The following is an 18,072-nucleotide window of genomic DNA, read 5'->3' on the forward strand; positions in this document are numbered from 1 at the left end:
GCTTCCTACATTCAGGGGCACGCCGTTACCTGCACCTAATAGTAGGTCGCCATTCCAGCACCTTGGGACCCCAACTTCCATCGGCTCTTTGAACTCTGCACCTTGTAACGCTATAACTATAAAATAAGGCAGTGGTTTGCACTGAGCCTATGGGTCCGCGCGCTAGATACCTATTTATAATAACTGAACGCACTCGCGCACAGTAAATACGATTTCGCACGAATCTTTTACTTCGGCTGCACTCGGGAGGAGCGACGCTAACCGACCGCACATAAAGTGCGAGGCATTCTTATACCTGCGTCAGGTGCCGAAAGTTGTGACGTTACGTTAGTGCCAAGTAAATAATTAAGTTTGGTTGGTGTTGGCCTCCTGAGCTCGAAAACTAGGGAAACCCGCTGGGGTGAGTTCCTATTAAACTTACTAACTTAGCTATTGTAAGGCTGTTCGGTGCTCTGTAGTGTCTGTCTCAGTCGCTGGACTTGGACAGGTACTACGTGGCAAGACGGAGGGCACGCTCTAATGCCTCTCTTGCTCTGGGGTTCCAGGTTCTCGCCTTCTACGCCTTCTACGCCTTCTGCGCCGTCTTTGCCTTCATCGCCTTCTTCATCTTCCATCCATCTGGTCTTCCTTCACCAGCGCACGCCGAGGCCTAATACTTACGGACCCTGGAGCGGGAACCAGACTACTACCTACGTTCAGGCCAGTGACAACTTGTTATAAGTTACCTGACGGTGTAAGGCGAGTTTGAAAAAGTAAAGTCTGAACCTTGATTTATAACTTGAGAGTTTCATTTGTATACCTACCTACATCTACCTGTGGCGGGCATAGCCCATTGCCACAACCTTCTTCATTGCCACTTTTGCTTCGCAATACTTCGAACTATATCGGTGACTTTGGTTGTACAGCGGAACTTTCTGGAAATTTCTGAAAAATAATAATAATAAAAGCGCTTGGAATAGAAAATTCATTAACGTAAGGAAATCTTAAGTTAATAATTATTTTATCGGGGAGCGCTTACCAATAGCCTCATAGTGAGTTAAGCTGGGATGGCCATTTAATTTTCTAGTTGAAACTTTTTTATTGAGTTACCTTCGTTTGCGAGGCTTTGACGCCGGGGCGATCGTGGTAAATACATTTTGAATGTAATTTTTGTAGGTATATATATTTAGCTATTTTTGGATATCTGCAAGTATTATACTACCCTCAAAGCGCACAACAATGAATAAGTAAGGCTTTTGCTACGTCACGCGTCACGTCTTGTCCTACGTCACGCGGTCCCGAGAACGAAACCTCTAAGAACGTTTACTATAACTACCTATGGATATTTTTGACGGCCTCCGTGGCGCAGTGGTATGCGGGCGGTTTACAAGACGGAGGTCCTACTTCAATCCCCGGCTGGGCCGATTGAGGTTTTCTGAATTAGTCCAAATATGGCTGGTGGAAGGCTTCAGCCGTGGCTAGTTATCATCCTATCGGCAAAGACGTACCGCCAAGCTATTTAGCGTCCCGGTACGATGCCGTGTAGAAACCGAAAGGGGTGAGGGGTTTCATCCTCCTCCTAACAAGTTAGCCCGTTTCCACTTACCATCATCATCACTTACCATCAGGTGAGATTGTATTCAAGAGCTAACTTGTAAAGAATAAAAAATGTTTCCGGAGTGAAATAAGCAATAGGATAGTATAGATCTTTTAATTTCAAAAAACGCTGTCGCCTTTGTTGTACTTAACAATAATATACAGACAAGCGTTTAACAGGTGCGATAGTGAGTGAAGGCTAGGTTTGTTACAAAAATTCCGATATTCTTATGTATGTATTAGAAAATTGATTCGTTAACTTACGACTAAAGCCAAGAGAACATCAAACGTGCCTCCGTTGAAAAAAAACCTCAAAAACTCAAAGTTCCATTTAGCTTGAAAAAATTGAAGCATTTTTTAACATAAATGAAAAGTTAGGCAACGTGCACGGCGAGTTAAAAGCAAATAAAAACAGTTAAATTCCACGCAAACAGAGAGTAAAAAAGAACAAAAACCTTTGATTCACGTTACGGCCAAGTTGGCTAGCGTTTAGCCGCGTTGACCGCAAATCCTTCCGCTACACGTTATAGACCAAGAGTGTACGACAAACACACTGTTGAGCGCATACATGAATTACATGTGCTGAGATATGAGATGGATTTGTCTTAAACGAATTAGGTTCTAGATGAGAACTTGCCTTTGCAGATGTCGATGCTGGGTTATAATAGTTTTTAAAATGTTACCGTCGTGACCGCGCCGTGAGGTTTTTCTACTGAGTAAAACTTCATGGTGGTGGGGAAACCATGAGGTTTTACTCAGTAGCAGTCCGCTATCACCTTCATGCCTCCCTGTGGCGAGAAAGTGTAAATGAGTATTTACCCCATGTAAGATAATGCTGAAACAAGGCGGTCTATAAATTGATAAAAGCTTAGTGTTTGACCTATTTTTAACCGACTTCAAAAAAAAGAGGATGTTCTCAATTCGACTGGTATGGTTTTTACAATGTTTGTTATTTCATAACTTCGTCATTTCTGAACCAATTTTAAAAAATCTTTGTTGTTTGAAGGAATTTGAAGAAATTGCCAGGTACTGTGGCGCTTTCTTTCACTATGCTAGGACACACTAAAACCAAAAAAACTACTTCGATACCGACTTCAAAAACACAAACATAAACTAAAAAGCGAAAATAACATTGTATTGTTCACTGTGAAGGCGATGCCGGCACAGTGATGCATTAACTAAAACCGATTAAATCATAAAGTTTTAGGATTCAAAGACAGTTCTTTCCCGTGGTTCAGGAACGGCTTTAATTACTTATGCTGGGTACCAGCTAGTTAGTAATTGATCAAGCGTTTTCGGAAGATGTCAAAATGATAAAACTAAACTTGACGTATTTATACTTCTATGTTTCAGATAAATGGGAAACGGTGGTCTCTTAGAGTACTGTAGTAGGAGAGTCTACACATCGCTTTACAGCTCAACCATAACGGTGTATTATTTAGTGTAATGTGTTTTGCGGACAAATATGATGCATGTGTAATACGGTCTAAATGCCGTTGTCTGTTGCTTTATTACTTAAATCGTAGAATATTATAATTGCTATTATTATATGACCGTGTATGTTTGTATGTCCTTTCTTCATCGTCATAAATCAATCAAGGATATCAGAATTTTTGTAAATATGATAAAATGACTTTCAGACAAAAGCCGTCATTGTAACTATACATTTGGATTGCATTCGAAGCTTTTGAAAGTTTTCAATTTTTCACTGCTTTCAAAGTAACAGTTTGAAGTTATGAGAAATTCTTCATTCCTTTTATTTCATAAAAGAAAGTGGTGTTGGTTACACTATTTATAACTCAGCTGAACCGATTTGGCTGAAAATTGGTGGAGAGATAGCTTAGAATAGCTTAGAAGGGCTATTCTGTAACTATTATTTTATAACTCGGTATTGCGACTTTCGAATACACCTCCATCTCTTTCTATCTAACCCGATACTACAGAATAGGAGATTATTTATTAGCAGTATTTAAATTTTATAAAGTTTTACAATAATATTAAAACTACGTACCTACATATCTATATTACAGAATGAGAAAGATGGATGTGAATTCGAAACTCGAACTTGCGAGTTGTACGAAACAACGTTACAGAATAGCAGGACAGGAGACTAACTTATGATATTCGGGGTAGGGGTAGGACATGGTAGAGTAGGGACAGAATATTTCTAAAGTTTTATTTGTCAATTAACGCTCAACAAACGCTTTTTTTTGCATGCTATACCTACAGAAACATGAATTGTTGTTTCTATTTCTTAATGTTTTTAAAAAACGGCCTGATCACCATCATCACGATGGACACTCGCTGTTGGTCATAGGCATCCTGGAAATACCACAGTTTCGAGGGGCTCACCACACATCCGTTTGCGTAGACTAAAAAATCCCGCAAGCGAAGTCGCGGGCTACAGCCGGTACATTAACGACGTTTAAATACATTTCCTTGGAAGGCTGCAAAATAAAAGTAGCTTCGTAATATTCGTTGTACGTCGATCCTCCCTCCGATATAAAATGGTCTCGTCGCGTTTTCATCTAATAAATCCGCTTATCTGGTTCACCGCGGATTTACTATCGGAATGATAAGCGCGGATCTATTTTGTGTATGCGGATATATTTTCCTATATATGCGGTTCTTATGATAAAGTTTAATAAAAGCTCGTTTTGAATTATTTACTTTTCGATCCAACTGCTATATTTTAGGAAAAGACTTAAAACAGGCAGAAAAACTACTAAGCCTTTATAACATTAATATGGATTCTTTTAGAATTGACAAAGAAACCTCCATCTTGAGCCGTGATAGCCCAGTGGGTATGACCTCTGCCTCCGATTCCGGAGGGAGTGGATTCGAATCCGGTCCGGGACATGCACCTCCAACTTTTCAGTTGTGTGCATTTTAAGAAATTAAATATCACGTGTCTCAAACGGTGAAGGAAAACATCGTGAGGAAACCAGCATACCAGAGAATTTTCTTAATTCTCTGTGTGTGTGAAGTCTGCCAATCCGCATTGGGCCAGCGTGGTGGACTATTGGCCTAACCCCTCTCATTCTGAGAGTAGACTCGAGCTCAGCAGTGAACCGTACAAGGGTTGATAACGACGAAGTAATAATAGTAATGAGTTATGTACAAGTTTAGAACCAAGAGGTTATTTTAGGAATTGCGCAGTAAGATAAAAAATCATTCGTTCCCTCAAAAAAGAGAACAACTAAAGCGTAGGCTGTGTAAGAACAGGACCATTAGGTATTAATTTATACCTGAATCAAAAAAATTGTTCGGAATATTTTGTGTGAAACAAAAAACGCAACATGAAGCGAAAGGTAATTTGTATAGAATAAAATGATAAAATATAAATGAAACACGGCGATATAGCTTTTCATAAGTAATCAAAAAACGTGAAAAGGTGTGACAAGCTCTCTTATTTTTTTAACACACTGATAAAAAATATCGTTGCCTTTATGGGTCTCATCATTCCAATCGACGTAAAAGATCCTTGACATCCTTTATTTTCGTCTAATTTTTACTTCATTCAGTGTATATTGGAGTCCCGAAAATATAAATAAACTTTCCCAATACGCAATATTCGATAAAAGCAATCAAGATAGCAGTCGGGGGTCTAACCGGCCCCGCAGTTTATGGCGCAACAACTTTAAGAGGGTTAGATTTATTGTGGGGTCTGACCCCACCTGAAGTGAACGGATTTTCGGCTGAAAAAAATGGGTTAACAATGTTTTTACCTCTTATCGAATGTTATAGTTTTAAGTTTACTGTTTCGGTTTCCCACCCGTAAGAAAGATTACTTTCATTTTCTATTTTATATATTTGTTTAAATGTTTTACTGGTTACATAAAAATGTTGATAGGGATTTTATAAAGAAAATTGTATAGACCCTCACCCGAGTTTATTTACATTTTGGCGACAAAGCTTCCCTTGTTATTTTTCGACAGCTCCTAAAGTACAAATAAATAAAAAATCCTTTTTCTTGTAACCCTTGGGAGCACTAATAAATACAAAAATTGATGTTTATTAAACATATTAGACGCTTGCAACAAAACTTCATGTCTTATTTTTACGAAATAAAACTCTTCGTACTTTTACGAGACGTTACTTTTAGTTATTTTCTGAAATTTGTCCCATCCAGGCTTATCATACTAAGCCTGTATGGAACAAATTGAAAACATAAAGTATATTAGAAAAAATAAAAACATAAAACTCAGGATGCGGACCGAAAAGGTTGACCACTTAAGATTACGTCGGGGATAAGCCGACAAGCTGATTTTCACTGGCTTTTCTTATTAGCGTTAGTACAAAATGGCGGCGAAAAATACTTATTTACTACCGTGTGGACAACTAGTTCCCTAAAGTGGACGACAGTGGCTTTGTCTGCCATTCGGTTATGTTTTCAATAATTTGTACTAAACGTAACTATTTTAAACTAAGTTTAATTGCAAAAAATATATGAAGTTCTATTTTGTATTTCTTAAAGAAAAACTACTATAAAATTAAATAAATAACCGTCTACCGAAAAAAGGAATATCTATAACTTCAATCAAGATTTGGCTATCTACATTCTACATAGCCTTTCGAATTTCGATATAAATATAAATTACACATATACTCGAAAACTGCGCGCACAATAGCGTCATTGTGAGGCCTCAATCAGTATTAGAGGCTAGTTGTAAAATATAATATTTTACTATTAATTTAAATATACCTAATATTTAAGTAAGTTACTGTTTTTTGATACAAATAAGTAATTCTGTAGGTACGAAATGGCAATACAAGGTCCTAAGAAATACGGTTTTATAAATAAACACGCAAAAACATAATTCAGTTGATATCAACAACAATGAGTAAGATTTTGACCAGCATATCAAGAACTGTAATAATTGTACTTATTTTCCGTATCAATAAAAAAAAATTCGCAAAAGTATTTAAATGTTCATAAATAATATTTTTAGTTCATTTCATTCCCATACATTTATATTTTATTTCGAAATACGACTGCATTTACCCACAGTTGTGTGTACTTTCTGAAATAAATCATTTTCGATCGTCCTTTATTTTCACAAATGCACAAAGAGCTACATTGTATGGACGTACAGATCAAATGAAAACAATTTCGATATACATATGGCATGATTTAAGGTGCTCGCGCACTTGCAATAATAGACCATACCGTAGAATACATATTATTATTATTATCTTTCATCACCTCTTGCATGTGAGAATGATGTCGTAGCGTTGTATAAAACTATAATAACCATGTTAAAACTTAACTAAAATGTTAAAGCATATCTTACGATTAGCATAGCTTATAGCGTATGGGCCTTGAACGGTATGGGATTCAGCTTTTATCATACTAATGAGTATTTTCGAGCATTTAATATGTAGAACGATACTTTTATAGCTTTAGCTTAGACCGTTTAAATTATTACAATTTCAATTATTTATTTATGTGAGAAGTATCATTATTTGGTAAAACTTTATAAAGTGTGAATTCGTAAAGTAAAGTGTGCGACCAGCTTTAGCCCGCTGCAGAAATTCAGAATGTCTGGAGCGCGGCTGAAAAATAAATATGCTGTACTGATATTTACAACTCAAATATTTGGTCTGTTAATTAAATTTACTTCTTTGTTTACAAAAGGGCGCGGACGTAATATTGCAGACACAGCAGAGATGATTTACTGGCGATGTACACACGGACTGATTTATCTTCAGCTTTGCTTTATAAAAACAAAATGAATAAAGTATAATAAAAAAAGTTTTTAAGTACCTGGACCTTGCTCACGAGATTACCGACATGTGGTTGAGTCAACTATTGTACCGATAGTCGTTTTAGTCAATGGTCTTATAGCGAAAAGCTTCGACCGGCACATTAAGAATTTTTCGCGGATTCTCGCTGGTATAGTCCGGGATCCGTAAAACATTTTGTACAAATGATTACTAAACAGAATTTGAAAAGTTTTAAAAATTTTAAAAGTGAATATAAAACATGATCGTCTCATCGAGATGAAGCTACTCACGAAAAAGTTAACTTGATAGTAATCACTTGTACAAAATACTCTACGGATCCCTGACTAGTATTGTTAGTGACAAGTAAAAATAAAAATAACTCTTTGATATTCCCGTGATGAAACCACAAAATTCTTCAAAGGATTATTCTTACTTATTTAAAGAAGTTTATTCAAAATTATTTATGAATCAAGATTGAAGTATTGAGATTGAGTTAAAAATAGATCTATCAGTCCTTTATACCTAATCTCGATATTCGTAACCGATAGCTTGTTGAAAGAATTTCGTTCATTATTCAAATGAGGAAAATCAAAGGTCAGACTTTTCGGTGAACCTTTTTTCGTCTTTGACTGGGGACCTTTCAATAGTTTAATGGAATCTTTTGTCTTTTCGATCTTATTAACCTGTCACGTCATTATATTATACTTGCAGACGCCCGTGACTTCATCCGCGGTCTTCGCCACGGTTTTCACGATTTTCCTTTCATTCCGAAAATTAGTAGATGGTTTAAATTAAGCTAAAACTTCTTTATCTATAAAAGTCGATCCACAGCCGAATGATTGTTGTATAAAAAAGGGTATTGGTAAAAGATCTTTCAAAATCGGTTAAGTAGACTTAGGGATTACCCCCTACAATCTCTAGCTAGGCCTTCCTTCTAATTGGAGATGGGATATAAGCTATTTAATCCACCACGACACCACCAGAGCCTCGATATCTCAGTGTATATGACCTCTGTCTTCGGTTGGAGGGCGTAGGTTCGAATCCAATCCTGGGCAAACTCCTCCAACTTTTCAGTTATGTGACATTAAATATCACGTATTTCAAACAGTGAAGAAAAAACATCCTGACGAAAACTGAGAAATTTCCTCATTCTCTACGTGTGTGAAGTCTGCCAATCCACATTGGGCCAACGTTTTGTACTATTGACCTAATCCCTCTTATTCTGAGACGAGACTCGTGCTCAACAGTGAGCCGAAATTGGGTTGCTAATGATGATGATGGTGATAAACCTACCAGGCTGCACCAATCTGTCATGACGGGCTTACTGTGATAATGTTTAAATCTGTAACATCACTATGAGATATTAATGGCCCGGCTCAACGTGCTCTCCGAGGTACGGAGTATCACCAACTTCTCCGGGCACAGCTAATATAGTTAGCTATTGTGACATCCCTACAATATATAGCGCCCATCTCTTTCCGGTTCCGTGAAATACGTTCGCGCCCTCCACAAAATGCTATAAAGTTGTCATAAAAAATATTTATTGTTATTACGTCACATAAATCAGATTATTTGAGGTGATTCGATTATTTATTTATTGTAGGAGATTTCCATTTCCTTCAAATTAACTATTAAATTAACGAAATAGACATAATTTATAGAAGTACATCTATATCATAAAATGAAGTTTGACTTTAAACTGAAATGATTAAAATGAACGAATTTTAATGTATTTTTCAGCAATAGATAGTGATTCAAGAGGAAGGTTTAAATGTAAAATACATACATATTATCGTACAGAAAATATATCAGAAATTTAAAATGCAGCTGCCGGGCCGTACGTTTCGTCCTGGTTGTTAGCGGTCGACGGGCGCCGGGTGTGTTTATATGTATATGTTACGCTCAGAGATCGAAAACGTTCAGTGAGCGGTAAAATAGCTCACAACGCGTTGTGGTCACAGTAAAACATGGCGAAATTTGTGTTATGGCTTTAATGAAAACGCGCACCACGCGTTGTGGCAATCACAGACAGACCAAATAGCGAAGTTCCTGTGGATGTTTTACTGTGACCACAACGCGTTGTGAGCTATTTTTCCGCTCACTGAGCGATTTCAATCTTTGTGCGTAACATATTACACACATAAATGAACCTCCTCAATCCATACATTCATACTAATATTTGTAAAGTAAGTCTGTCTGTCTGTTACCTTTACACAGCTTAACCGCTAAACTGAAATATGAAATTTAGTACATTGATAAATAGAACCTTGGAGCAGACTACTTTTTCCACAGTAAGCAAAGTCGCGGGGGTCCGCTAGTTGAACATGACTGAAGGTCGTGACTGAATGTTTTTAATTAATTAGATTCTTTATTCCTGTCACTGTTTTATACATTTTAGGCATAAAGCCAGGCTTAGGTTTTAATATTTCAATGGCTAAGCCTTTTCGCGAATTAAAATATGAAAGCTTAGATTTATCATCCTAACTCTGACTTTTTGGCGAATTGCCCAGAGATTTAGTGAATAATTCTGTTCGCTTTAATACCTACTACGGTTGAGTTAATGCTAACAGAAACATAAATTAATGTTTAAAAGCCACATTATTTTGGAATATTTCTTAAATAAAAACAATTTGAATTTATTTGACTTGACTGACTAAGTAAACGTGAATATAATTTTTGAAAACGTAAACTTTCAAGCTATCTTGAAAAATGCGCATGGAAAATTGCAAAATTGCAAAATCTAGGTACATGAATGAAAAGGTCTACATGAAAGTTGTAAAAAGCAATTTTTACAACTTTCATGTAGAACTTTTTACTGAGGACAAGGACTGAGACAAGTTCTTTTTTTTAATTCTCAATAGTCAATAGTTTACTCAGCGGTGCACGAATAAACACATGACAAGCACCTCGCATGGCTTCCGGGATTCTTTAGCTCGGGTACACTGTAACGATAATCACGTTTTGAATTCTCTCGTTAGTCTAGTGGTTAGTCCATGTGGCACATGGGTTCGAGTCCTGTGTTGGGCTATGAGATACTGAGCATTTTTTTTATTTTTTATTCTTTACAAGTTAGCTCTTGATTACAATCTCACCTGATAGTAAGTGATGGTGCAATCTAAGATGGAAGGTGGCTACCTTGTTAGGAGGAGGATGAAAATCCACACTCCTTTCGGTTTCTACACGGCATCGTACCGGAACGCTAAATCGCTTGGCGGTACGCCTTTACCGGTAGGGTGGTACTAGCCACGGCCGAAGCCTCCCACCAGCTAGACCTGGACCAGTTAAGAAAAATCAGCCCAGCCGGGAATCGAACCGAGGACCTCCGTCTTGTAAATCCACCGCGCATACCACTGCACCACGGGGGCCGTGACATTTTCAGTTAAATTCTCATTAGAGTAGCGTAGTGGGTCTAATCTCCATAATATATAGGCCATTAAAATAGGCTGACAATAATGATCATGATCATGATGATGATGATGATGATGATGATGATGATGATGATGATGATGATGATGATGATTTTGATGCAATATGACATCCGAGACGAGTATTGTTGAAACTGTGTACAATCTAGTAGAATCAAAGCGCCATCAAATATCTAATCTTGTACACTACAAGAATTCTTAACTAGCTGGCAGCGGAACTGAGGGCGCACTTTAAATTAAGTTTGAGCGAAGACTTAAACTTTGATCGAGATTCGTTCGACGGAATAAATTGTAATTAAAACGGTTATACCTATTTCTGGAGAAATAAGAGAAAATGTTATCTTCATCGGTCACTTTACTGAAGAGGTTGATAACGCCAATCGTGTACGAAATTATTTCACATCTTTAATGTACGTGCCGTGATAGCCCAGTGGATATGACCTCTGCCTCCGATTCCGGAGGGTGTGGGTTCGAATCCGGTCCGGAGCATGCACCTCCAACTTTTCAGTTGTGTGCATTTTAAGAAATTAAATATCACATGTCTCAAACGGTGAAGGTAAACATCGTGAGGAAACCTGCATACCAGAGAATTATCTCAATTCTCTGCGTGTGTGAAGTCTGCCAATCCGCATTGGGCCAGCGTGGTGGACTATTGGCCTAATCCCTCTCATTATGAGAGGAGACTCGAGCTCAGCAGTGAGCCGAATATGGGTTGATGACGACGAATGTACGTAGTATGTACGTATGTAGGAGCAACCAATTGTACGTACGCAGATGGTTCAACTTACTTGTTAAGGTCAATATATCTACTTGTGTAATATCTGTGAGTGAATGTAAGATGTTTCAGTGTAACGTTACGTCTTTCTCTTGCTTCATAGTCGCACATACTCAATGTATATAATGTACGTTTCGAAGTGCCAGGTAAAGGAAGGAAGGTAAGGAAGTGAAGGTAAAAATACACATTACATCCTCAATGTTCTATACTAAGCTCTCCTAAAATGAAACTCTAAGAAACCCGTATTTAAAGGAAATCGGGGGTACCTACAGACTTTGTAAAGGATAATTCTTTTAAAAAACGCTAAAAAGTAGGGAAAAAACAACTCGCGGCCGAGTCCAACAAAAGGGGGCTTTTTATCCAACCCATTTCAGTTTCAGGAAGCCCCTGAAATCGGATCTTGCGCGTCGGTGGCGGCCGCAAAGGCTTTCAGCTGAAAGTAAACACGAATCTGCGGGCGTCGCAGACCTCAGGCAAGACTAGCAACCTTAGTAGTTCTAAAAATGACGATACGCCGTGGTATATCCTCATACTCGTTCGTTATCAACCCATATTCGGCTCACTGCTGAGCTCGAGTCTCTTCTCAGAATGAGAGGGGTTAAGCCAATAGTCCACCACGCTGGCCCAATGCGGACTGGCAGACTTCACACACACAGAGAATTAAGAAAATTCTCTGGTATGCAGGTTTCCTCACGATGTTTTCCTTCACCCTTTGAGACACTTGATATATAATTTCTTAAAATGCACACAACTGAAAAGTTGGAGGTGAATGCCCCGGACCGGATTTGAACCCACACCCTCCAGAATCTGAGGCAGGCAGAGATCCACTGGGCTATCACGGCTCTATAAATTAAATAGTTTTATAAAGGCTACCTGATATTAAGTAAACCTTAATATCAGGTAACCTTTTATTTAAGCAATAAAAAAATTAGAAACAAGACGAAAGGTCCATCGCTATTAAAAGCATGAATACGACAGAATCAGATTTAAATATAGGTTTGAATGTCCATTGAAATGTTTTAGTAATGTTTTTATAGTAGAAAACTGTTCAAATTAGAGATTACAACAAAATCAGTGTTTCCATGACCACATCTAAAATACTGTCACAATCCGACTTTTTTGACGGTTTACATTTTTCACTTAGTTGTAGTCTTAAAAGTTAAGTTATATCCAACTTTTTGTGACCTAAATAAGAAGGCTTTGCATACTTTTATAGTCATAATAAATTAATACTGTAATATTAGTACAAAACAATGCAAAACTTAAAATTGATAATTACCTAAAAATGTGATAGAATGATTTTACTGATAATTTTCTTAATAAACGTGCACGAAAATGACACATGTCCAAAATAATTCAAAAAACATTTTATCTCCAGACCATTGCAGACTTGCGTCAAAAAGCACCCAAAAGGCCATTAAAATAATGAAGATAATTATGAAAAAAAGAGAACACGGAAAGCGGGGGGAAAATATTTATTTCGCATTGTCGTGGCAACGGACGCTTTTAATATTTCAGAGTCTTTGAGTTTTAAGAAGCCCCTGAAATCAGATCTCGCCGTCTCTTATGATACGGCTTTAGCGTGTCGACTAGAGTCGGATTCGTTAGCGAATTCTCGAGTATTGTGTTTTCGTATAAGGTATTTAAAATCGTGTTTGGATTTTGATAGTACCACCTGTTTACTGGGCCTTTGTTATTCTTATTTTTATATTTCTACGGATAAGTACTTTTTTTTTAAATTAGACTATTGTGAGTGTTATTCATATATATTTATTAGGAAACACGGTTAAAATACAGGTGATAAAACGTAGGAGTAAGCCCAATTAAGACTAACGGCCCTATGGATGGTTGGTTGGTCACAAACCACGCGCGGCTGTTCATTAGATGCTAATGATAATCATCGTCGGCTTAACGTGCTCTCCGAACTGGGGAATACCAGCACGGACTTCGCAACTCTGGGCAGATAGTTCTTACCGAGAATTCCTTGGAAGAAAGAAATACTCAATATTTTATTGCCTGACCTAGGACTCAAACCCAGAGCCCAAATCCTGTGATCCGAATCCAGAATATCCATTGAACCAACGAGGCAACTTATTTTAAGTGAATTCAAAATACGATTTGGAAAATACTTTTGAAATACCTAAGTACAAATTCTATAGGTTTTTACCAAGTTATGAACTAGGGATTCCCAACAATAAGTTAAAACAACTTATCAATATTTTTTTATTTCACAAAGGTTAAGCAAACATGAACTAAGATTAAAAACTAATATTACTCATACGCTATAAGTTCTTGCCAACAGGTTTGTCTGTTTTATTTTTATTATAAGGACAGACTCATTATTATTATTTCTCTCATTTATTTATTAACCTCTTTTTTAAATTTTTAACAATGTTAATATAAAAATAATATATAATACAAAACACTATTACAAAAATATAAAAAAATAAACCCTCCCGGTGCGGGACATTTGAGTTCCTAAGCAACCAGTGGTCAGGGCTTCAGAGTGAGGCACCTCTTCACAATACGCACCGTCACAAGAATCACTGCCTTCTGTATCCGACTCCTGATCCAACAGTTAAGTGAAAGCTTCTTAAGATGTTATTATTATTATTGTTACCATCCTGTTTTTAAAGTCTATGGCCAAGAAGGGACCTTGGAAAGAGAAGACAAAACATAAGTATAAAGATGAGGATTTTTAATACTATAACAGTACCTTGCGCACTATGCGACTACGACCACGATCACCAAAAATGGCCGTGGTAGCTATAGAGCTACGGTTTGATTTGCGACCACGCAAAGGTCGTGATGTGGCCAATTCGATATTTGACCTTTAAATATATTGATTTTTATGAGACATTCGCGAATATAAAGTTTATATCAACTAATTAATATTTAAGAAACAAAGAAATCGGGATCCGTACGAGTATATTATACTTGTATATAAAAACCAACAGGGTAGGGATAGATAGGAAAGGGGTAAGAATAGGGATAGGGAAGAAGTGCACATAAGTCAAAGCGAAGCATGATTACTATGGGACCAACTGGAAAGCAAACCCTTATAAACGAAAAAGAATTTTTAAAACCAGTTCAGATGTCTTCGCGTAATCGGTGAACATAGATAAAAAAACAAAAAAAAAAAGATTCCGACGAATGAATAACCTCCTTCTTTTTTGGAGTCGGTTAAAATAGAATCAAATATCTTTTAACTTAATAAGATAAAATCTCATATCGTGTCAGCATCACCGCAAAGATGTCCCTGTATCTCCAAAAGTAGTTACCGAAGATAATTTTATTAAATTGCTCTACTATTAGCTTATTTTTATTACAGTAAAAATGTCTTATACTCGAATTATCAATTAAAGAGGCGTGATAATACGATATATATTCGAGTACAGTCAGGTACACGCGCACAAGTTTAGACTTTAACGTAGCTTTAACATTACAAACATATTGTATAGACGCACAAACCGACAACTTAAATTTTTACAATATACTTTTCTCCCGAGCGTTAAAGAGATAGGGAGGGTCGCTCGGGAGGAGTATAAATATACTTGAACTTTCCAAATTTGTTTATAACTATACCAATCAATACGAATAGTCAACAATCAATAGTGTCAACATTTTAAACCAATATTTGTTTTTCAAAGAGTTCAATATGTTTGCTCCGTTAGTACTGTTACTTATTTTAGGCTCCATGAATGCCAAAGGTGAGTTGAAGCAATTCTCAATTTTTTTTACACGACTTCAAAAAAAGAGAAGGCTCTCGACGCGTATGTTTATTTAATGTTTGTTGCCTCGTAACTTCGTCATTTGTTAACCAATTTAAATTTTTTTTTTGTTTGAAAGAATATACGTCCAGATTGGTTCCATTTAAATTTCATGAAAATCCGTTTAGTGATTTTGTGTTAAAATGAAAATAACTGAAACAAATGAATGAAATTGCCAATACTGTGGTCCTTTGGCGCACAACTATCGTTTATCAACCGATTCTGATAGTTCTATTTTTGTTGGAAAGAAGATGTTTCGAGGGTTGCACCTTGACAAGGAAGCCAGGATCTGATTATGGAATCCTGGAGAAATTGATATAGAGGAACTTTTAAAAATCGGTAGGGTGGTCAGCGCGTTTTAATTTTTTTTCGACACTTCATTTGAAACACTGTTCTTTCATTATTAAAATGTTGTTATTGTTAATTATAAGTACAACGTAAGGTTAGGTTAGGTTAGAACATAAAAAACTCGGGTGCCCATAAACTTAGGCCAGTCTTTAGGTTATAACCTAAAAGCTAGTTCAGGAGTACCTATCACTAAAGATGTAAAAAAAAATAAAAATTGTACAAAAGTTGAACCGACTTCAAAATCAGGAAAAAAACTAAAAAGCGAATAATATCATCGTACGTGCTAACTTCTGATCACTTTGAAGGCGGTGCCAAGCCAGTATTAATTAAAGCCGTTTCTCAAAGAACCACGGGACAGAACTGTCTGAAAATCGTAAAACTTTATGATTTAAACGGCTTGAGTTAATGCATCACTGTGTTGGCACCGCCTGCAAAGTGATCAGAAGGTAGAACTAGTCACTCCTACGGTTTTAGGTAAGTAAACGGATTATAAGCGGTTTATAAAGGATGAAATTATCTACGAACACACTTAATAAAATTTTAAATTAAATACGAGTATAATTCGAATATTATGCGCCTGCTCGTTAATGATCCTGATTCCGATGACATTGCTATTTCTTTCTGTAACCCTACTACCGCTTTTGGTGAAAATGCGATTCTATTCCGACGCTTCGATGACCTCTTAGATTATAAGTTACAATGCATAAAACACGAAATTGTTGAAGAACTTTAAATAACTGTTTCACAGAACTGAGAAACGAATTGATGTCGTCAGAGTTCTCCAGAATGCAAACTTTATACATTCATCTGCAAACAGAACTTGAACACTTCAAGACTGACCTTCAAGCTCTGCAGAGGCGTGTCTCCGACTTTCAGGACCAGGTGTCCCACCTGTACTCTCTCTGTGGTAAGTAGCAGCAACAGGGCAGAATAAAATATAACCTAAAAAATTGGGCGCTACAAGTCAATAATGACCGCTGACTGTCATACTCTAAAAAGCCAAAACTAACGTATCTAAAAGTAACCTTCATATTCTAAAATTTTAAATTTCTGAGGTTTCTGGAAATTTTGTAGTAGAAAGCTAACTTCTTACCTATGGCACTTGCAAATAACGTAGCTTTATATCCGTTCTGTAGATCCAGAGATTACCCCCTACAACCACACAAACTTTATCTCTTACAATCTAAATATATAAAACTCAAAGGTAAGTAAGGTAAAGGACTGACTGACATAGTGATCTATCAACGTACAGCCCGAATCACTGGACAGATCGGGATGAAATTTGGCATGCACCTAAATATTATGACGTAGGCATCTGCTAAGAAAGGATTTTGATCAATTCTACCCCCAAAAGGATAAAATAGGGGATGAAAGTTTGTATGGAACTTTGTCAACTTTGCGGCGATCTGACTGAAATTTGGAATGAAAATAGATTTTACTCTGGATTAACACGTGCTATTTTTCATCGCGAAAGCTTAGCTCCACGCGGACGAAGTCCGATTAAATAATTATTTAAAAAAAATACAACCGACTTCAAAACATTAACGTATCTACAAAACCAAAAAGGGATAAATAACTTTATCATATTTTCTACCTATTGGCCACATTGAAGTCGGTGCCAGATGACGATGAATGAAGATACTAACAGGCCAAAATTAATAAAAGGGTGTCAATAATTTTGTAACCTTGTTCTAGTTCCGAGAGCAACTAAAGGATGTCGCGAGCAAGGCGGAGATTGTTTGGCTGGATCCAACTCGTGTGTCATGCAAACCAGCGCTAAGGATTGCGGTGAAGGCGAAACATGCTGCATATTAATCCGTTAAAAGCTCATCTATTCAACACTTTGTTTTATTGCATAAAGCATATTCATGAAAATTTTCATCATGTAAACTTTGTGATTTCGAAAAAACTTAGGTGATTTGGAGTCATCCATAAACCTAAAAATCGCGTTGAATGAAGCTGCTCACATAATTATCATCGAACATCAATTTGGTAAGTTCGTTTGATTTATAATTATAAATACAAAAGTAAGTCTGTCGGTCTAAATCCTTGTCACGATTGAAGCATCACTGATTTTGACAGCCACAATCCATTTTTTGTAATATTTTTGTATTTATTATACAGAGTGCTCGTCAGCATTTCTTATAAGATGTTGACAAGTCTACTTATAGGAGCCGAACTGAATAACTTATTTTTTTTGAATAAATAATAAACTTTTATGTTTTCATACAAAGTAATTCAAATAATTCCGACTATCCTTGCAAATACGTAATCGTAGTGGTAAGACTGTCGATATCGAAGTGATTTTGCAACTGGCACTCCGTACTTCACTAGTAAGGTACTTCATGATACTCGTATTTATCAATGAATAAGTTTGGCTAGGTCATAATATAAGGATGCGATATAAGGGACACAATTTAAGATCTATTTACAAAAGAAATATTTTTTTACT

At 36.7% G+C, this 18,072-nt stretch overlaps 1 protein-coding gene across 1 annotated transcript; it reads left to right on the plus strand.

The window, feature by feature from the left end:
- Window positions 1-15,040: 15,040 nt before the first annotated feature.
- LOC112044565 (uncharacterized) lies at window positions 15,041-17,793 on the plus strand. The gene is made up of 3 exons (XM_024080435.2): window positions 15,041-15,212; window positions 16,369-16,527; window positions 17,316-17,793. Exons 1-3 carry the CDS (start codon window positions 15,161-15,163, stop codon window positions 17,441-17,443), a joined length of 339 nt encoding a protein of 112 aa, XP_023936203.2. The 5' UTR covers window positions 15,041-15,160; the 3' UTR covers window positions 17,444-17,793.
- The last annotated feature ends 279 nt before the right edge of the window (window positions 17,794-18,072 follow it).

This window comes from Bicyclus anynana, chromosome 4, assembly GCF_947172395.1.
Source record: "Bicyclus anynana chromosome 4, ilBicAnyn1.1, whole genome shotgun sequence".
NCBI classification, from domain to species: domain Eukaryota; kingdom Metazoa; phylum Arthropoda; class Insecta; order Lepidoptera; family Nymphalidae; genus Bicyclus; species Bicyclus anynana.